At 43.9% G+C, this 22401-nt stretch overlaps 1 protein-coding gene across 1 annotated transcript in view; it reads left to right on the forward strand.

Moving 5' to 3' along the window:
* Positions 1-22401, forward strand: part of LOC311363307 (leucine-rich repeat transmembrane neuronal protein 4-like) — a gene marked incomplete at both ends in the record, with an annotated part of 72802 nt that overhangs the window by 23992 nt on the left and 26409 nt on the right. Inside the window, one exon of the mRNA XM_084483264.1 lies at positions 13697-15399. Within this exon, the coding sequence (XP_084339390.1) occupies positions 13697-15399 (1703 nt within the window). The remainder of the gene's footprint in view (positions 1-13696; positions 15400-22401) is intronic.

Here is a 22401-nt window from a genome sequence, read left to right on the forward strand (position 1 = left end):
CGGTGGCCAAAGGTTAAGAGGTAGGTTTGAGGGAGGCGGAAGGCGAAGAGAGTGCTGCCACTGTTCATACATGTGGAACCCCCTCCCTCCAGACCAAACCACGCCGTCCCATGATGCATCACTCCTCGCCGCCCCACACGGCTCGCGGCTGATGTGTCACGTCGAGCACGCAGGAGGCTTTCCCTGTTTATTGCAGTGTAATGATTTTTACACTGTGGTTTTCCCCAGATAAATGAGTTTTTTCCCCGCCCTCGTTTATATTGTGTGGTATCCCCTTTTTTTTTTCCCCCCGCGAGTCACGCTCCAGGCTGTGTACAGTTTGGATTAGAGTGCCTGTGCTGGTGTACGTGTGAGCGTTTTCCATATTAACCATGCCTGGTATCAAAAAGGGTTGGATCGTTGATGAGTTGTCTCCCAGTACCGAGAGCGCAGAGCCAAACCTTTGTCGGGAAAACGTTTTGCCTGGGATTTTAATTTTTTTACTCTGCAGTATTAAGAAAAACTGAAACGCTTGTCTTAAAACATATATCCATACGCATGTATGTATGTTTGTACATAGCCTGTTTTACATTGTACATGTATGTATGGAGGGGTGGGAGGTGTATGGTGTGTATACTATGCTTTTCTTCATATCATTGTTCGGAGAATAGGTTTCTATATCCTATATATTCTATATTATGAGTAATGTGATATATTGCTTTTTTTTTTCCTGCCTATGAAGTGGCCTGTTGTTACGTATTCGTCTTGCTCTTGCTAAATAAAGCTTCTCTTGATATGAAGGTTACCAAGGTTACTATACAAAATATTGTTCATATTTTGGCTGCTTTGTCTCTCTTCCACTCTTTCTCTCGCTCAAGGACTGTCCACTTACCAACAGCCACTTTAAGCAACAGGAAAACAATAAGGGGTGTAATAATATACACAGAACGTTGCACATTCTCATCGCATATATTGCACGGACACAGTGCTCATTCCCATGACATCACCCTGCACCCCTGATATGAAGAGAAGGCTCCATATCTATATTCATAAACCTCCTCCAGCTTCAATAACCTATATTGGAACAGCCTAATATGGACACGTAGCACAGTCCCTTAGCTTATCTATGTTTTTTTTTCCTGTGACAACCGCAGAGGGAGAGAGCGAGAGAGAAGCCTCTGGAAGCAACGCACTCTTCTGCCGTTGCGTAATATCACCTGTGGTACAAAGTCCGCGCAGTTCTCCTGGAAACACCGGGCTATATTTGTGTTGACTTGGGGGAGTCATTTGATTTCTTTGAAGTGCTTCACTGCTTCGGGGTACTAGCCCTGCTCGGCCACCACAGCAGCTCGGCACTCTGGGTAATAGTCTTTGCGTCAGTGCACCGTGAATTCAAATGAAATATCTACTTGTCGCACGGCCAAGCACGGGCGACAGCCAGTCCACTGTTGCGAGAGGAAGGGTTGATGGGGGGGGAGAAAGGGGACGGAGAGAGAGACAGAGAGAGACAGAGAGAGGGGGAGAGAGAGAAAGAGACAGAGAGAGAGCGACAGAGAGAGAGAGAGAAAGAGACAGAGAGTGAGAGACACAGAGAGAGAGAGAGACAGAGTGATGGGAAGGGAGAAAGAGAGGGGAAGGGAGAGATAATGAGAGGGGGAGAGAGAGAAATAGAGGGGGAGAGAGAGAGAACGAGAGGGAAAGAGAGAGGGGGAGAGAGAGAGAAAAAGAGGGAGAGAGAGAAAGGGGAGGGCGGGGGAGAGATAGAGCGGAGGGTGAGAGAGAGATGTGGGGAGAGAGAGAGAAATAGAGGGGGAGAGAGAGAAAGGGGAGGGCGGGAGAGAGAGGGAGGGGAGGGTTGGAGAGAGAGTTGGGGGGGAGAGAGAGAGTGGAGGGTGTGAGAGAGTTGATGGGGAGAGAGAGGGGGGGGTGGGAGAGAGAGTTGGGGGGGGGGGTGGGTGGGAGAGAGTGTTGGGGGGGGGGGAGGGAGAGAGGGGGGGGGTTGAGAGATGGAGTGTAGAGCTGTCACTGTCTCACTCCTGAGTCACATTTTCTGGACTCCAGAACAAGCCAAAAGAACTGTGGGACATTTTGAAAGTGAAAACAGTTAGAGCAGATTTCTTAATGAGGTTCTTGTCATACGGATCATTGAGTATATATACAGCTTTTTTCATGCGGCAAAATAAACCCAAAATACAATATAAAATGGGATAACAACGTGATTAATTTTGGAGAATACATTAGAAGGATGTGTGTGTGTGTGTGTGTGTGTGTGTGTGTGTGTGTTTGTTAGTGCTAAGGCCGAATGAAGGCATCTAAATCCAAACCAAATCATAAGTACCTTTTAGGCTCTACATACTGCACAACACATGGCAGTGATGTTCTATACCAGCTTTATAGATAAGATAGTACTTTATTAATCACAGACAGGGATTTCTCTGACTGCAAATACAGCATTTCAAGCTACAAACGATTCCTTGTTTTTCCCTTTTTGTGTGATTAAAATAACACTGTAGAAATAAAAAGGAAAAACGGTCAATTGATTAAAAACACGATTCTGCAGCAGTGGTGCCCGCTGGCTCTGATTCAGGCCTGAGAAAGATATGGAGAGTGAAGGGACTTTCTTTTTCTATGAATATTCAAATATTCATTCTGAGCCTTAACGTTAATCCAAATCTTGAAATGATGTTGGAGCCAGCCCTCGTGTGCGTGCGTGCATATGAATGTTATGAGTGTATCTCAAGTGAGAACGGCAATTTCCGTGGATATTTATAGAATAAATCTACACCCGAGCAATTCAACTCAGACATGCGCCCGGCATTGGCCCGTCATTGAACCTCATTGGCCTGAACATCATTCTCTGAGAGACTACCTCGGTGTCTTTATCGACTTTATCTAATACACTGCGGACAAAAGGCTAGGCTAATGCTGGGGACGGGACGGTGTACGGGAGAGGGTGTTAGACTCCCAGCCTTAAGCATGCCTGGATCGATCTCCGAGGTCCACACCGTCCGACCGTGTAGGCAGGCCGCGCTGACCCCCTCGCTGCTCCTTAATCACACCTATCTGAATCCAGCGCTCGGATAAAAAAAAAAGAAAAGAGAGAAGAAGACGCCGAGCCGGGCTAAACAAATCAGTCGATAAGTAAATAAGTCATGTTCCCCGACGGCAAGGCTACGGCGCCAGATTGAGTGGCCCGGTAGAGATCGGACATGCCGCGGTGCATTAGCCCTGTCTCTCTGCCACACTGCGCTCCATGAACGGTAATGACCCTGTGATGGATCCGAGAGATCTCCCTCCCTCTCTCTGTCTCCCCCCTCTCTGTCTCCCCCCCCTCTCTCTCTGTGCTGTTAAGACCCCCATGGGTGCCCCCCTGATACAGTCCTGTCCAATGAGTTTCTATCACTCTCCGTGCGGAAATCCATGCGGCGCGGCGGCGCGCTAATTAAAGTGGTTGTCCCGCTAAGGCGTCGATGAGCCACAGCAGCGGGGAAAAAGCAATAGGCCCTTACAACCAGCCCAGGGATTTCTTTCAGTTTTTAATGCTCCCAAGTATTTCTCCATCTCAGCCCCCCCCCCACTTGAAATATTTAGCGGCGGAGGACTTTAAAATGGAGCAGACGTGTGTGAAGCAGGCCGGCAGATGCTGTGTGGCTCTGTTATGGCCGGTTGATTGGCCCTCGCGCGGCCCCACCAGGGTCCATCTAATCGCTCCAACGGGATTATCGTTTATGGGGGGGGAACTGATGACTCTGTAAATTGCGGTTGATGTTTGGCGAGGGAGGACGATGGTGAAGCACTAATGGAGGTGAGGGAGGAGGCAGGGTTCCCACGTCTTAGGAGCTAACAGCCTTATTCATAACCGTTCTCCCTCCGATACTTTTCCCTTCCACTTTTCAAGACATTTATTCAATTCATGGCTGACATAGACGATTGTATTACACTCTTTTCAGAAACACACTGAAAGCTTCTTTTATTTATCGGCGAAATAGTTATTTCCCTGAATGCTTTCTTCCCCCTTTGTATGTGGACCATATCATTGTCCACATACAAATGTGACTGCCAGCTCCAGAAATGTCCTGCTGTTCTAGATTGTAGGGTTACATCCACTATTGCCATTCATTGTGGAAACGTGTCAAGTTCACACTCAATCCGAGGTCGTCTATAGCAGTTAGCTACGGTAAAAACTTTTACTTTGCAACTGTAGCTTAGAATTTGCTTTTCCCTTCCAACTGTTCCACTACAAAGACTTTGTAGATGTAGGTTATAGAGCTAGTAAGTCCCGCCCCTTCCGCTAAACCCCAGTGGACCTCTAGGTTGAAAAATCGTTAATGCAAGTCAATGTGAGAAAATAATTATTTTCTGGTCCCGTTTGAATTGTGCCATGAATGTCAACATATGTTGTCTGTGAATTTTTAATATAATTTTTCATGTTAAGAGTTTGACAGTATATTGTATGATTCTTCGGCTAGCAGTTGTGGAAAAGACATAACGAGAAAGACTACATGTCGCCTATGTGATGTCACCCCATAACACATTTTCCCTCCACTTGTCAAATCACAGTGCTAATGCTAATGCTGCATATTTTGCCATAATCTACGGAGACATCCATAGGAAACATTAGATCAAGATGCCTGTGTGTTTTGTACCCAAATGTCACCATTCCAACAAAATGGGCTGTTCTTTCTTTAGATTCCCGTCTGATGTTATATGTCATAGGCGACATGTAATCTTTCTCGTTATGTCTTTTCCACAACTGCTAGCTACAATATACTGTCAAACTCTTAACATGAAAAATTATATTAAAAATTCACAGACAACATATGTTGACATTCATGGCACAATTCAAACGGGACCAGAAAATAATTATTTTCTCACATTCACTTGCATTAACGATTTTTCAACCTAGAGGTCCACTGGGGTTTAGCGGAAGGGGCGGGACTTACCAGCTCTATACAGTATGTGTGTGTTACCCTGCATTAATGGTTGTTACAGGATACATCATGTTTACGTGCAGAGGATAAGACTTGGTAATGGTTTGTTGATAGCTTCAGCCTAGCTTTAGTTAGATGCCCAGGTGTGCTACAGGAAAATCAAGACACCTTAATTCATTCATCAATGATATTGGCACCACAATGGTGGAACGAACACCCTGGCTCACCAGCTTCCACAAGCGACTCAAGACCCACTAGTCTCAGAGTTCACCTTGACTCTGCATAGTGTCCCCCCTTACACCGCCACCTACCTTACTCACCAAAAAACACCCCTCTCACGCACTTATTGTTTGTTGTCTGTCCTGGCCCTTAATGTACGCAATTATTGATTGTTGTTTGTCCTGGCCCTTAAAGGTTACATATTATACCAACAGGTGTGAGTATGTTTAGCCGTTATAAGCCATTTTGGAAATCTGCCTCTTCTGACATCACAAGTGGGCGTGTCCAACTAGATGTATGACGGATAGATGAGCAAAGTTTAATACAGTCCACTGGGTAGGCTCGTTGACTGATCTATCAGCACACATCTAGTTGGACACGCCCACTTGTGATGTCAGAAGAGGCAGATTGAAGATTGAAGAAGATTGAAGCGTCTTCTTCATGCCCTTAATGTAGATAGATTAGATTAGATACAATTTTCAAATTCCTCCTAAGGGGATTAATAAAGTTGTTTGTAACAATGTAGACAATTGACATTGTAAATGTCATGGTAAAATTGAAAGTTTGGAAAGAGCCAACATATATGGAATGAAATATATAAAATATGAGATGAATAAAATTATCATAAATGATCAAGAGGTGTATTTTTGGTAATCTCTGTTACTCATATGATTCATCCATTCAACTATACCCATTTAACGAGTAATTTTGTAAGGTAAAGAATAGTGAGAGAGTGAGAGAGCTAGAGCAAGACAGCGAAAGAGAGAGAAAATGGGGACATCATGGCTCAAATTGGTTTCCCTCTATTCCAGTTTAGTGCCATAATGAAACAAAGAGTTTTCCCCAGAATTGGACCACGAAAATGGGGACGTCTGGTCCTGCCAAGGTTAGCTGGAGCGCAGCTCCTCCACAAACAAGAAATAATTTTCAAACACTGGTTATTGTTTTAAGCGACCTACGATTACAGAACCTTTTAAAGAGGTCTGAATTTCCTTTCTGTGATTTATAAAGTAATATCTTATCTACAACTAGGACAAGGCATCACTGCTTATGTTAAGTAGTTAGTATTGAGAGCCAAACAGGTACTAATCATTCGGATTAGATTTAGTTGTCTTATGGCTTTTTTTCTACCAGGCCTTTTGGCCGTGCCGGGATGATATGAGTTTCCACCACCGGTTTAAACACACCGCGCCCGAGATGGGCCGTAGGGCCGGGCCGAGGTGACCCCGCCACGCGCCACGCCTCAAGGTGAGCTGCGGAGACGTCAGCCCTGGTTGCTGTGTGGAGCGCATCGTGGCAATTTCAAAGAGATATTGCGTCTAGGACAGATGAGATTTCTCAATGCAAAAAGCACACAATAGTTGTAGACAATTTACCTAGTTTAATGCATGCATACATTAGACTCCTCTCTAGCAGAGTGAGTCCAGAATACAGTTAGACAGAGCTTTTTAAACAGTTTCACATCCTCCCCACATTGCATGTCAATAATCAAATCAGGTAGGGTTTACCCAAGACACAGAGTGGTTCTCATCAAGCAGAACAATGCATAAGGGGATGCCTTCTCCCTTGTGACGTATGAAGTACAAGGGTAAACATTTAGATGACTCTGAGGAACGTAGGTTGGTTACCCAAGCAAAAAGGTTAACATTTAGATGCCACTGAGGAAGATGGGGTGACTGACCCAAGCACAAAGGTTAACGTTTTAGACAACATTTCTGCAATGGTGGGGTGGCTGACCCAAGCACAAAGTTCAACATTTAGATGACACTGTGGAAGGGCAGGGTGGCAAGACAATACAAGGAATAGGAAACAAAGCCATAGATGACTAAAAAGAAACAACATATGGATTTTTCCTTCACAAGCGAAAAGTTGTCTCTCAAATTGTAGGAATATAGACGGATAAAAATACAATACGCTGTATGTTCTTGTGTATGAGACGCATCACCATGCACGCAGACTGGCCAGAGATCTCAACAGCTTCATTATTTATTATTTGTTTGTTCCTATAACTATATAATCCTAATTAAAGAGTATTGGTTTGACAATAGTCAGTTGTAAAACAAAATAGCTTGTTGAAATAGTAGAGATTTATTCTGATTTGTTTTGGTATAAAGACTGGACATTGGTCCATTTCACACTATTAGATCGCCGTGTTTTCTTCCTTATATCAAGCACATTGTGTGGCGCTCAGGAAAGTATGTGTGAAACATTGTCCAATGAATGATTCAGCTCTCAGTGAGTTATTGAGATTAAGAAGCAAAAAAGGGAGAATATTGTACATCTGCTGACTTCATCACCACGGTTGTCTCTTAAACAAAACAATAAAATGTGACGGTAAGCTGTAATATACGACTAAATGGCTCCAATAAGGGTGTTTGTTGTTTTGTCACCGAGTCGAGTGGAAAGATGCCATCATTATTGTTGAATTATTGTTGAATCACACACAAAGTGAGGGAAAAATCAACAAAAATGAACTTGCAATTTATACTCCTTTCATGTATTTATATGAAGCTTAAATAAAATAAACTGCAAAAATGTCACAAGGAAAGCATGTCTCCCAATAATATTCAGAATAACTTTCTGAGAGAGCCCGGGTCTATTTTACATTCCAGCTGACAGTTGATGCTGTCAAGAATCATCACCTGGCACATCACACAGCTGGGGGCATTGCGCCTCAATTAAAGCTTTATCCGGGGGATTTCCTCTATTCCAAGACACCGTGGAACACACTCCAGCACCAGGGAGAAACTAGGCATATGGCAGCTCTCACTAAAAGAACAAAGCCCGAAAGGAGTGGAGTCATTCCGGTAGACGGGCAGGTGAACCCATCTGTTCCAGTTTACAAAAGGTCGATTGCTTCGGGTTGTTCTCTTTAACAATCACATCAAGCATTCCTCTGGACTCAATGTCTCTTTAAATCAACAACAGGGATGGTTTGGGGAAGAAAAAACGAACAAAAATAGCTTTCAATTTACAAAAATGGCATTGACATTTGGTTGGTATTTCAGGGCTGGAGTGTTCTCAATGTATTTTTCAAAATGCTCCGGTCGCGGGGCGCTGAGTCGGTCGTAGAGGGGCCGTTCATTCCGTTGCAGTGCTAGTGAAAAGGTGCATAGCTGGGTGTGCACTCGCTGTTGTGAATCACCTTTAGCGGGTACTCTCACAGCGGGGCGTCTGGGCACATCGACCCAACCACGGTTCTGTCTACTCTTAACCGCTGTGCTGTTCCTATTCCTCACATCAAACCAATCCTCAAAGAGAGAGTGTGTGTGTGAGTGTGTCCGTGTGTGTGGAAGTGTTTGTAGATCTGATTTGTAAGCCATGAGTAGAGCTAATCTCAGGAAAATTGCAAATTGCTTTGTCAAACACTTGGGTAGCCTGTGGCTATGAACAAATTCGCAATGAGACAAGTGATCAAATACACTTTCACATTTACATTTGAAAAGGGGGCATTCAGTTCAGGTCGCTTTGAGCTAAATGGACGGATCACCCCCCACCTGACTTTAGAACTGGTGTGGATGTTAACACCTGGCAGTAACAGTTACTGTAACCAGTAACAGGGGGCAGGACATGGTGTTCGCCCCCCAGCTGAAAGGTACTTGGTCCGATCCTCTGTGACCTCGGCCATACCTGCAGGCAACTGAATTCACTGAATTGCTTAGGAATAAATGGCTGAATAAAGTAGGACTGTGCGATTTGGACAAAATCGATCAAGATACGGGTCGTTTCATGTCTCTGTATAACGATGTATATCCCAATATAGTTTGTTTTCTGTGAATTCTATGAACAAAATGTATACCCAGAATAACCACATGGCTCATTACTATTAAATAATTCTATCAACTAAATGCAAATGAAAGGCACTTTCTCTTTTCTTCTTTTATTTTGAAGGGATGTTGAGCAAAAAGAAAATCACAAATTAGAAAAAAAAATCTATATATATTCAACCAAAATAAATATTAAAACTACCTCTAGTGTGTACACACTAAACTTTTTCAAATGTATGTAAAGAAGAAAAAAAAAATGTATTTGTCCCCTGTAGCTCTAGTAGTATTCAACATATCAACATCTCAACTGTTTTTTCCTCAGTTCATGTTGTTCAATGAAGTCTAAATTTGACAAAATTGAATCTGACAGAGTGTGAAAATGCGTTTGTCGACTTTTGACTTCCATTAACCAATTACATTTCTATTATGTGGCTGTTTCAGCTAATTTGCTGCATTTAAATCAATTTGTGTTTCCTTGGAGTTGTTGTTCCTCAATGTGAAAACAATGTGTGTCGCTTTGGTAGCACTGGGAAAATAGGTCGGTGACACGCTGAATAAAAAGAAACCACTAGAAACCACTTCAGTAAAGAACTCCTCTTCCTTAGCTGTAATGTGAACGGCTACAGCAAGCTGTGTAACAAATACCGTAAGAGAAAGGATTGAAAACCACACTATTTGATCAGTGTGAGTGGAATTAATTCAGGCAAATAAATTAATTGGAGCAAATAACCACTGGGTGAAATAATGTATTTTTAATCAGGTGGATGTAGTTCTATATATAACTATATAATCATATTGTCTTACTGAAATGTGCAATCATCTATGTATGCTAATTTATACCAATATTTCTCGTTCAAGTCCGGGTGAGAAATGATGGTATTATGCAATGTAGATTTAATATTCGTTCATTTTAAAATAAGATCAACCTGGCTATAGAAGGAGAATTCAACGATGATACAAATTAATACAGATACAAAAACATATTGCTAGTAAAAGACAAGACAAGTGTGGAAATGTACAGGAAAGATAGGAGTTGCACAAGGCCATAATGCAAGATAAGCAGCCAAGCTATCTGATCTTTTACAGTTTTTATTTGAGGAACAAAGTGTTATCTATGTCTTTCAGGGCTGATCATTGGCATAGATAGTGATGCCGTTTTAAAACCGTGGTCATAATCCGTTTCATCAAATCAGGGCCATCAGCGTGACTTTTGTGTATAAATAACGTTTTATTGGCCTTTTGTGCCTTCAAGGATAGCTCAGTGAAGACGGACAGTGAAGTGGGTGGAAAGAGAAGAAATAACATGTAGCATAGGACTACAGGACGGAATTGAACCTGCGATTCTTACAAGGTGTATTTCCTACATGGTTAGCATACAAGCGGTTAGCTAAACGTACCTAGACTGGGTACCCCCAGCCCGTTCTGCCGGCGATTTGAATTTGCCCTGCAGCAGGGTCTGGAGAGGAGCAATACATTTCTTTCTGCTTCCGATACGCCAATGACGCCAATGACGACAGGGAAGCGACGGCAAGCCGCCAATTGCGTACAGAGTCAATAGGCGTGTTTCAGATCAAGCATGCGTTGCGTTGCCTCGCACAACATAATGCATTCTTGGATAAAAACATCAGAAATGCTGGTGATAATTTCCCCATGCGACATGTCACATGGCTTTAAAAGCTTGTGGGAACTCCCTCCGTCTGCTCCACTCCCCTCAACATATCAAAACGTTGCCCTGGTTGGTTGGAATTACCACATGGAATTTCCCACGTGAGAAATTACATAACTCCTTGCAAAGAGGTGTGCCCTCTCCCAAACTATGCTTGTTCAAACTACGAGAAGTGCACCTGTGTCCGACTTGACGTGGCGGGAACTTGACATGTTTCTGGCGGATCTTCTCAAGTCTCGTGCATGCTTGCACTCAAATGCAGACGATCTGAAACACGGCTATTTGAACTACGCCCGTTGATCACGCCTCTTGTGCTGAAGAAACCAGCCTCCCCAGACCAAGCTTGGTCTGGCAATAGCCAGGCTACAACGTACCAGCACCAGAACACAAATCCATACGACTTGATATTACACCAGAGATTAATTTCACCACTAACAGCTCATACAAAACAAATAAATCCTGTATAACTCCTAACAACACTGTATCTTATCCAAAGACTTACCATATATTTCACATTGTGTCACACTGGGAAACACTTGCAGTGCCACATTTGCAAATCCCCGAAAACTGAGAATTGCACCTTCTGACAGAAACACCATGTGGTTAGTATTCCGTTCATCAAACCTGTTCGCTATCACACTGACTCCATGTACCGCTGGCTTTATTATTCTTTTGTATCATTAGCATTACTTGGCCTCTTCGGTAGATCTATGAGAACCTCTGGCCAGTCCTGAATGTTCAGACCTTTGATTACTCGCTCGGCTGCTTGCGGTTAATGTATTTATTATTTGAAGGCCTCCAATGTCGCTTGTCATTTTCCCCAAAGTCACATCTGAGGAGAGCAAAGGGAGAAGGCACAGCAGAGAGCTGGGCTTGTGTCGTATTAAAATATAGAAATAGGAGTGGAGATGGATAAGATGCCGAAGAAAAATCATCCTTTTGATCTAGCAACCGGTGACACGTTTGTCAATATCAGCGCCAATTATGAACAGTAATGATCACCAGATTATCGTGAACAAAGGCTTAATATGTCTTACATCCTTATTTCACCATTCTGTTTATTCTGCAATTTGATTCAGAATTAATATTATGTTATCTGTTGGGAATATACACGATTATCTGAAGCCTGCCCTACAATTTGTCGTACTACTAGTTGGTTTACAATCTGTTCATTACTAATTTAATGCTGGCGTATCTGACATAACACTCAACACAGCGGTTTAAAGAGCATAGATAATGGGACATGAGTGCCTGTATTTGTTTTCGTCTTCATAAATATAAAATGATAACACAATGATAAATTATACAAATGTTACAGACCACAATAACAATTTGCTTTCAATTATCCTAATCTTTTCTAAATGTTTGTCCGCCACAATCATTAATTCCAGTTGGGAAGTCGGGCAGCTGTACAATTATTCATTTTCTATTATGCTATGGTTCTATTTGGGTAAATTAATGTTCTTGAGCAAAAAAAAAAATCACAAATGAGAAAATTATATATTCAACCAAAATAAAAATTAAAACTACCTCTAGTGTTGACACACTAAACTCTGTTCAAATGTATGTAAATAATCTTATTCTATGTATGTGGCTCTACCACTACAAAATGACCTTGTGTTCAGATGTCATTGCTCTGCACTCTGTCCACTTGTCTTTTTTAACTAGGTACTTTACAATTGTTTTGTTGCCAATAGCATTGCTATTATGTTATGTTTCTATTTAGGTAAATTCATGTTCTTACGGCTAGGACTCCCATGATGTGAGAGACGATGTGTGAAAAAACATTGAATTAAAAACGCCCCAATTGTGTTCACCCAACCTTGTTCTTTTCAGATACGGCCGGATAAAATGGATTGGATGTTTAACTTGTGTCTTGAGCAGGGTGAGGGGTGGTGTGCGTTGGGGTGAGGGAGAGATCGGAGGCTTAGTGTGTGTGTGTGTGTGTGTGTGTGTGTGTGTGTGTGTGTGTGTGTGTGTGTGTGTGTGTGTGTGTGGTCCTCGTCGATCTGTTAACAGAAGGGACGTGATTGAGAGCTTATAGCAGCGCGTGTGACCATCTGGGCTCCACGCGAGGGTCTGACCTGGGGATCTCTGCAAGCTGATGCTGACATTTTACATTCAGTTTTTCTTAGCGGAGACACTTATATCCTCGACGACTTACAACCGAGCACGAGCAAAGCTTACAATCCAGACTGGAGCAATGCCAGATATGATAACAGGACCGGGGGTAGCTATAGGAATCAGAGATATGGTTTGGTATCATGTCAATGATTACATAACAAGCGCTGGGAAAAGAAATGGAAGGGGTTTTCTTATCTCTTTTTCATTTTGGAAGATGTATTCAAGGAATCTTTAAAATCCTGCATATGAGCGGGACTTATGAGCAGGGGGACTTGTTGGAAGGCTGTGTGGTAGGGAGAGACCATCTGGGACTCTAGTAGAACGGGAGGCGAGTCTTAATTCTGTTTGCGAGGTCAGGCCTGTGGAGGGGAAACTGGGAACTAGGGACCAAGCTATACAAGTTTATTCGTGGTAGTGGTTTAGCGAGAGGGGAAGTGGGATCTTCTCTGGAGGAGAAGCAGCATGGATTTGCCAAAGCTCTGCAGTGGAGGCTGTGTTTGTTTGTGGCATTACTGGAAGCAATGTGTTTTCGGTGGTTCACCGGGAAGGATGACAGCTCTCGTGTTTAGCACATTTGCAGCTCTAGTTCTGGGGGGGGGCGGGGGGCGGTAGGGTGTTGGAACATAAGGACGCATATTTATGATCGCAGTTAGTGGCAAAAGTGGCAGAAGAAGAGAAGAGAGGGAGGAAAGAAACAGAAAGTGAGATAGATAGAGGGTAGAGAAGGTGAAAGTTAAACCATTGAATATGTTGCTGGGTTAATCATTTGTATTCCCCTCTATGAGCTCATACAAACCTGACCCCGGTTTCTGTTTATCCCTGTAATCTCGAGAAAATAACACAACCATTAAAAGGAAACCAAATTGTCGGAGGACAGCAGAATGTGGTGGCATTTCGCGGGCCTTTCATATTGACCGCATTATCTTGCAACCGAGGAACGAGGGTTCCGAGTGTAACCTAATTTCTAATCTCCCTCTGTCTCTGCTTATCTTTCTCCTCCCCTGCCACAGGTCCCTGGCTGCCTGATGAGCGGTTGGCACACCTCCCCTTCCCCCTGCTCCTCCTCCTCCTGCAAGCCCCCCTGCTGCTGTGCTTCGGCGAGCGCACCTGTCCCAACAGCTGTCGCTGCGAGGGGAAGATCGTCCACTGCGACTCGGCCGGCTTCCTGGACGTGCCGGAGAACATCACGGTGGGGTGCCAGGGCCTCTCGCTGCGCTACAACGACCTGCACACCCTGCTGCCCTACCAGTTCGCCCACCTCAACCAGCTCCTCTGGATCTACCTGGACCACAACCAGATCTCCGCCCTGGACAGCCGCGCCTTCCAGGGGGTGAGGCGTCTCAAAGAGCTCATCCTGAGCTCCAACCGGATCACCACGCTGCACAACGCCACCTTCCACGGGATCCCCAACCTGCGCAGCCTGGACCTGTCCTACAACAAGCTGGAGGTGCTGCAGCCGGGGCAGTTCCACGGCATGCGGAAGCTGCAGAACCTCCACCTGCGCTCCAACGGCCTCACCAACATCCCCATCCGGGCCTTCCTGGAGTGCCGGAGTCTGGAGTTTCTGGATCTGAGCTACAACCGCATCAAGGCACTGACGCGGACCACCTTCCTGGGACTGCAGAGGCTGATGGAGCTGCATCTGGAGCACAACCAGTTCTCCCGGATCAACTTCTTCCTCTTCCCTCGGCTGGCCAACCTGCGGTCGCTCTACCTGCAGTGGAACCGCATCCGGGTGGTGAACCAGGGCCTCCCCTGGACCTGGTACACCCTGCAGAAGCTGGACCTCTCCGGGAACGAGATCCAGACGCTGGACCCGGCCGTGTTCCACTGCCTGCCCAACCTCCAGATCCTCAACCTGGAGTCCAACAAGCTGTCCAACGTGTCCCAGGAGGCGGTGTCGGCGTGGATCTCGCTGACCGCCATCAGCCTGGCGGGGAACATGTGGGACTGCGGGGCGGGCATCTGCCCCCTGGTGGCCTGGCTGAGGAACTTCAGGGGGAACAAGGACACCACGATGATCTGCAGCAGTCCCAAGACCCTGCAGGGGGAGAAGATCATGGAGGCCACGCGCAGCCACGGCATCTGCGAGGAGAGCGACTACTACCAAACGGAGACGCCGTCCCCCACGCTGGAGCTCCTGTCGGAGACCGTCTCCGACGCCATGTTCGCCCTCACCAGCGCCTCCACGCCACAGCACACCACCACCACCACCGTCGCCACGCCCGGAACCCAGCCCCCGTCGAGAACCGAGCCCATCCCCTACCCCATCCCCTACCCCATCTTTCCCGGTCACGTGAGCAAGGGTCCCCGAGAGCGCCTCCTGCCCCGCGGACGCCCCACTCCCCCCGTCCGGCTCGCCACGCCGCCACCGCCGCTGCCGCCGCACCACCCCCCGGAGACGCACATGACTCTGCACAAGGTGGTGGTGGGCAGCGTGGCCATGTTCTTCACGCTGTCGCTGGTGATGACCATCATCTACGTGCTGTGGCGCCGCTACCCGGAGGCGCCGCGCCAGCTGCTGCACCAGCAGCACTCCATGGTGACGCGCAAGCACCGCAAGAAGAGCCCCGAGCCGGAGCAGAACCTCAGCTCCCAGCTGCAGGAGTACTACATGAGCTACAACCCGGCGGCCACGCCCGAGGCCCTGGAGGTGATGGGCAACGGCTCTGGATCCTGCACTTGCACAATCTCTGGTTCCAGGGAGTGCGAGGTATGAACCCCCCCCCCCCCCCACCCCGCCGCCGGCAACACCACCCTCCCCCCACCAACACCACCCCCACCAACGCCACCTCCACCGGCCTCATTATCTTAGAACACGACACGCAAAACAAAACCTAAAAAAAAAACGAAATTACAACACAGAGGCTCAAGACACTGAGGTAAATCCAATCCTTTACACTAAGCATGCGCAGAGAGAGAGAGAGAGAGAGAGAGAGAGAGAGAGAGAGAGAGAGAGAGAGAGAGAGAGAGAGGGGGGAGAGAGAGGGGATTAGAGTTAAGCACCATTGTCTTAGGGTTCATGACATGCTTGGGTGCCAATTGTAAGACATCTCCCCATTGCTGTTGTATTGTTTGCTTTTTCATTCTGAATAATTCCCCCATTTTAGACAATTAGCGAATGGACCGGAGGGGCAACGGCCCGTAACTTATGTTCAAACAACTTCATTATTACACTGACAACACGCAACGTGGATTTGCTGTCTGCTGCTAATGACAATGGCCTTGTTTACGGACCCTCTCCCCGAGAATAATTAAGACGACGACAAACATTCAAGCATTCGCCAGTGATACATTGTTTATCCATTACTTTTGTTTTGTTTGCAAATATTCACAACTACTCATATCACTTTAAGCTGCACTGTCACCAGCGCCTGTGCAAGGGAAGAGTTTCCCCGGGAGAGGCCGACTATACACACAGAGATGTGTGTTGACGGGCCCCATGACAAGTCAACCCTCCGCGTCGTGCACACCGCGGCGGCGGCGGCCCGCTGCGTGCGTGCCAATGCCCTGTCTGACCGCTGTTTGATCTGGTCTCTCAGGACGCCCGGCACTCGTTTTGTCACGCGCTGTTGGAAGCACAGGAGAGGCACAGAATAGTGTTTGAACTCATGCTTGGATTGTTTTATTGTGGGTTTAAGTGAGTGATGGGGACGTTTTATTTGTGTGTGTGTGTGTGTGTGTGTGTGTGTGTGTGTGTGTGTGTGTGTGTGTGTGTGTGTGTGTGTGTGTGTGTGTGTGTGTGTACCTTTGTGTGTATACCTCTCCTTTGTGTGTGTGTGTGTGTGTGTGTGTGTGTGTGTATACCTTTATGTGTGTATACCTCTCCTTTTTATGTGTGTGTGTGTGTGTGTGTGTGTGTGTGTGTGTGTGAACCTCTATGATGGTCTTTATACAATCATCTTGAGTGTGTGTGTGTGTGTGTGTGTGTGTGTGTGTGTGTGTGTGTGTGTGTGTGTGTGTGTACAGCTCTAAGGATTTCTGTAGTAGTAGACAATCCTTTTCGTGTGTGTGTGTGTGTGTGTGTATAGACCTCTACAAATGTCTGTAGACAATCCTTTTGTGTTTGTGTGTGTGTTCACTCACTCATGTCCCTCACATTATCTCCCCTAATGTGTATATCCTTATAAAACAGCCTCACCTGCCGCCCCCCCTGGTATATGACAGACTGAATCCCGCGTTGGCCTTCGAACGCAACATCCTTACCCATTACTTCCCCGCGGTTGGTTTCTCTTACACACTCAGGGCTCAGCCGCTCCAGCAATGGTTCACATCGCAGATGGATGAGGCCAGTATCGATCCACGGCAGTCGGACACCGCTGAGCAAAGAGCTTGTTTTCAGAAAAGATTGTTTCAGAGGCTTTTAAGGCGCTCGGTTAGAAGGAAAAGCGTCAGGTATTGACAATAGCCAGCACTCAATACTTGTGTCTGTAGCGTTTCCACGCCCTGTCAGACTGCACACAGCCCCAGTCTGAGTCCTTCATACTCACAAAATACTTGAGATAAGATATAACTTTATTAATCCCACATGGGGAATTCTCGGGGCAAAAAGCACAAGACATGTCGAATAAAGAAGAGGTACAAATGAAAGAGAAAATATGTCTCACTAGGAGTAGTAAAAATGTAGATACATTTTCTTTGGTCTTAGACATTGTTTACAGTATATGCTATAATATTGAAACTATACTACATTATGAATGACCCTTATAAGTGCTAAAATGTCAAGTGTATAGTATATGCCTCTAAACTATGCATAACATAAGATAAGCATTACACAGATACAATATGCCCGGTACAGGCTTGAGGATATGGGGGTTTAACATGGATTTCTTCAGGGAGTTGAAGTCTTGTCGTGCCAGAGCAGTTGAAATCAAATGGCCCCAAAGCATGTCATTGATTTGGTGGTGGTTAGTGTGCTTCTTTGTGTTGGGTAGAGATGGGGTCTCTTCTGAGGGACCTCTTCAAACATTGCTTTTGTTTGCAGTAGTGGTGTGTGTGTGTGTGTGTGTGTGTGTGTGTGTGTGTGTGTGTGTGTGTGTGTGTGTGTGTGTGTGTGCGTGTGCGTGTGTGTGCGTGCAACCTAGCACGGGTGTGACTGTGAATGTGTGTATGTCTGTGTGTGTGAGAGTGGCTGTTTGTGATTGTTGTGAGAGTTGAGAGAAGGAACATAGGAGAGGTGTCTGAGTGTGTGTGTGTGCGTGTGTGTGTGTGCATGTGTTTTTGTGTGCAGATGTGTTCACATGTGTCAGTCATTGCATGCATCCGTGCCTCCAAAGGCTTCTGATTGGGTCTGCGTGTGTGTGTGTGTGTGTGTGTGTGTGTGTGTGTGTGTGTATCTCTTTGTGAAGGTGTGCGCTGATTTTTAGCATTGAATATGCATTTGTTTATGTTTGTGTGGTCTGTGCGTCTGTCTGTGAAGGTGTGTGTGTGTGTGTGTGTGTGTGTTCCCAGCTGGTGTATGTGATGTGTGATGTAATCAGCCTGGGTGATCGGTCTGTGAACGCTTCACTAGAGGGAATAGAGCATCAGAGGAGAAGCCAGCAGGGAATATAAAGTATGGTTTGTGCTGCATGACGATAAAAAGAACCGAAACATCTGGGAGGGACGCGGTCTATTCACAGGTCACGGGGCAAGTGTTTTAGAGCCAAAATATTTTGGTTTATTGCTAATAACCGTTAATATCAAAGAGGGAAATGTTGAGCAGAGGCTCGTTATTCCACTGAGCTCCTGCTATGAAGAAATTAAGCTAATGTTAGTGAAAAAAATGGTTTATTGCCCTGTGTATCAAGCATTAAGTATGCCCTGTTTACAGTGGGTAGGTCAGGATAATTACATTATTGACTTATCATCCGATTTATGAATATGGGCTCGATAATTTTTTCTGAGATCGATATTACGCATTGTGTTAACATGTTGTGTTACCGATTGTTGGTTCACATGAAGGTAATTTAACATTGAACGGGATTTTTTATTGCGATTTCTTCCCACTTCAATAATAAAACGGAAATGCTGTTTTTCCGTTATTGCGATAAAGCGACATTCATTGTGAAGTCCCTAAGGTCGACTTTTGAGAGCTCTAGCCTGTGCATAAATCTGTTGAAACAATCACAAGCAGTTGTCTTTGTCGTAGGCGCCAGGGACTCTTTAAATGTTGTAGGACATGGCGAGATAGGTCTACATAATAGCCTATTCACGATTCTTAACACACAGTATTGCATCCATAATGTTAAACTACATACACTGATTTATAATTACAATTAGCAGTAAGTGCTATCAGTCAATCTCTACGGGCACTGTGGTTAGGCCTGTCACGATAACAAATTTTGCTGGGCGATAAATTGTCCCAGAAATTATTGCGATAAGAAATAATATTGCCGTTTTGAGAGCATTTTTTTATGCTTTAGACACGAGAAAAAAAAAAAAAAAAAAGCTTATTTATCGCGGACGGAAAAATTATCGTCTCATTTTAATTTATCGTGCGATTAATTGATTTATTGCTTATCGCCACAGGACTAACTGTGGTACGTGAATACAGGTGGCTTTTGACATAATGGTGTGAAGTTGAATAACAACAGTTTTGTTTTGAATATCGACTTTCTCCGAAAGAGTGATAATCTACTTTATATTATCGAACTGGGAAAGTATATGGAATGAATTTAGCGGCAATAACTAAAAAAAAATCCCCACATGTAAATAAAGTTTTGGGACGCGAAAAGATAAATGATACACTTGTTAGTTTAGATTTGTGAACAGCAATTCATATTCACATGAATATATATCCAAAACTACACAATGTTACAACTGTGAATCCTTTTTTGGGAATTGTGGTTCTGCTTTCGTGCTTTTGTCAACCTTATTGTGGATATAAACTGCTGTGGATTCATAAATAGTTCTGGCCCTGATTTTCCGCAACTACGAAGAAAATCAATCACCAATCATAGGCCAGGTTTCTTATAGCCAATATGAACAGTTATCCAATCAGCCAGAGCCATGGATCTATCAACACAATGGAGCTGCAGCACAATGGACCGTTTGTGATGCACTTCTAAGAGGTAATTGTAAGATGTTTAAATACTGTTGATTATCCCCAATGAATCAGTCAATTTAGAGAACGTTAACAGGTAACAGATTAGGTTAGCGTAAACATACTGGATAAAGTAAGCAACACTTTAACCTCCAACAACCTTTTAATTGTAAATTCTCTTATTTGAATGCCATTTCATCCAACTTTGTGTTATTAGAGAAAAAGGCTTCAATGTTAGTTTAATATAACGTTGTGTGATTGTATAGTAGTGAATCCAGGTGGTGAAATAAGCATATATATATATATATATATATATATATATATATATATATATAAAATCAAACGTTACACAATAATAAGGAAGAGTGCTATTTTTTGTGACGTGATGCATATGTGATGGATTTAGAGTCCATATTTGAGACTGTAAATTACATCTTAACGTATGGGTTTTAGGCTTTGTGATTCTGTTGACAATAACATGTCTTTATTATATTGCTATTATTTTTTATATTTGTTATACTAATGTATTCTATCAGTAATCATATTAAACTATACTAAATACTAAAAATTATGATATTACTGTATTATGCAGGTCATCTTGCTAGTGTATATTAGTAACAACCAACAACTTTATGCAACTTCAGTCAGTAACCAATCCATGACTTAAGTTGGGGAACAATGACCATCATTTACTGTCCAAGCATATATAGGTGTGTAACCGTTTTGCCTCTATCCTTTTCTCACTCTCCCCCTCTCTCTCTTTCAGCATGAGAACCACATTCAATGGAGCCTGAGGAATGCAATGAGACAGCCCCCTCAGCCTGCACCTAATGAGCCTTTTCCTCTGACTCATTTTTAATAAACCAAACATTTAGCCTCCCAACGGTGTTGTCTTTTCAGTGAAAAAAATGCCTGTTTGAATATGATTACCGCACATATGTTTTTGTCAATGTAATCTTGGATCATATTCAGATTGCTCATGCTGTTTTCAGCCAACCATTCGTTTCTCCTTACCGTGTCAGTGGGGAAACCGAACATCCGTTCTCCTTTCTCAGGGTCGATAGAAGCCTCAACCATGCCCCACGGAGAACTGTGGTGGAGACTATATGCAGGGCAACATGGAGTAGAGGGCACAGACAAACAGTTTGACATGCTATTCATGTTCACAAGTTTATTAGATATGTATTTAATGAATTCATTGCAGTTAATAAGTGCATGGTAAAAAGAGACCTTTAAAAAATAAATATATATATGGTTTAATGTGTCCTTTTTTGGTGTGATTAAATGTAACCTTTTCAACTGCAGTCTGCACATGCAAGTAAAAGATCAATGTGATTATGTGAGTGATCATTTTAATTCCATTTATTTGCATTGGATTTCCAAATGTAACCCAATTAACATCCTCATGCTGCTGCTGGTGTAGTCTCTAAATGCCTCTGGCTAATTGGAATTTGCAAGACGTATGTTCTGATTGGCTTTAAGAAACCTTATTGATACATTTGTGGATTCTTTATAGTGCCAAAAAGATTTGTGTCTCCAGAGCATTTTGTGTCCAAAAGATGAGATTGACAAATGCAAGAAAGCAGAACTGCAACTCAAAGCAAAGGTTTCACAGTTGTAAGCCACGGCATTGCGCATTTGTGGGTACATATTTACAGATGTGCTATGATTTGCTGTTCACAACTCAAGTGTAGAGTTTATGTTTTCACGTCACACAATGTTATTTATATGTGTGGATTTTTTAAATAGGGTTAAGTAATATTGGCACTAAATTCACTCCATAAAACTCCCTCTAAAACCAACGCCGCCGCACATGGATGCATTAAAAAGCGCTCCAAAGACACACACTAATAAAAAAAACCATTGGCTTAAAAGTGTCAAGTCCAAGAGAATTGATTCCTCTACAGTATTTCCCAACATTTCACTTTAGGTGTACCATTTAATTGTCATCAAGACCTTTCAAAAAAACCTTTCTGTCTTTTACCGGTGCCATTCTTATTGGATACTGTCGCATATTTGCATCGTAACTAATGTCAATAGTTGATGCGATGTCGGATGTTTGTCCGATTTCAGTTTTTCATGCTAATGTTCAGTTTATTTGTTCGTGCCAGATAGGACCGTAAGAATAAATGTCACCGACATCTTAGCACAGCGTCTGTCCTCTCGCCTGCGCTCTGTGTCAGAGTAGACAGAGCAAACAGCAACAGGGGAAGATAACGTGTTACACAAGGCCAAAAGTTGGGTTTTGATAGGTATTTTTGCAAAGGACTGACATAATTCAAGCCAAAAAGTTTTAATTTCTGGCAGGAAATAAGAAAGAAATATTGACATTCCAACTTAATTGCTCTTTGAAAGGGTGTAGTTCCTTTGTTCCACTCTTTTAATATCATTATACCAGTGGTAAAACATGGTCTTAAAATGACAATGATATTGATTATCACAATTATTTCTGGGACATTATATCGTCGTACAAAAGTAGTTAGTTGGACATTGATTCAAATATTTTATTGAACAGTAAAACATACAATGCTTACTAGCTGTCTAGCTTTTAGCTGTCTAGCTCGTTGCCAGGATTTAGATGGGAACATGATGTTATGATATGATTGGTTGTAAATGGTTCCATTGTTGCATATCTTTTTCAGCTCTAGAGGAAGTTATCTTGACTCAATTTTGATGTAACTAGCACAATAC

Source organism: Micromesistius poutassou, assembly GCF_964030765.1.
Source record: "Micromesistius poutassou genome assembly, chromosome: 18".
NCBI classification, from domain to species: Eukaryota; Metazoa; Chordata; class Actinopteri; order Gadiformes; family Gadidae; genus Micromesistius; species Micromesistius poutassou.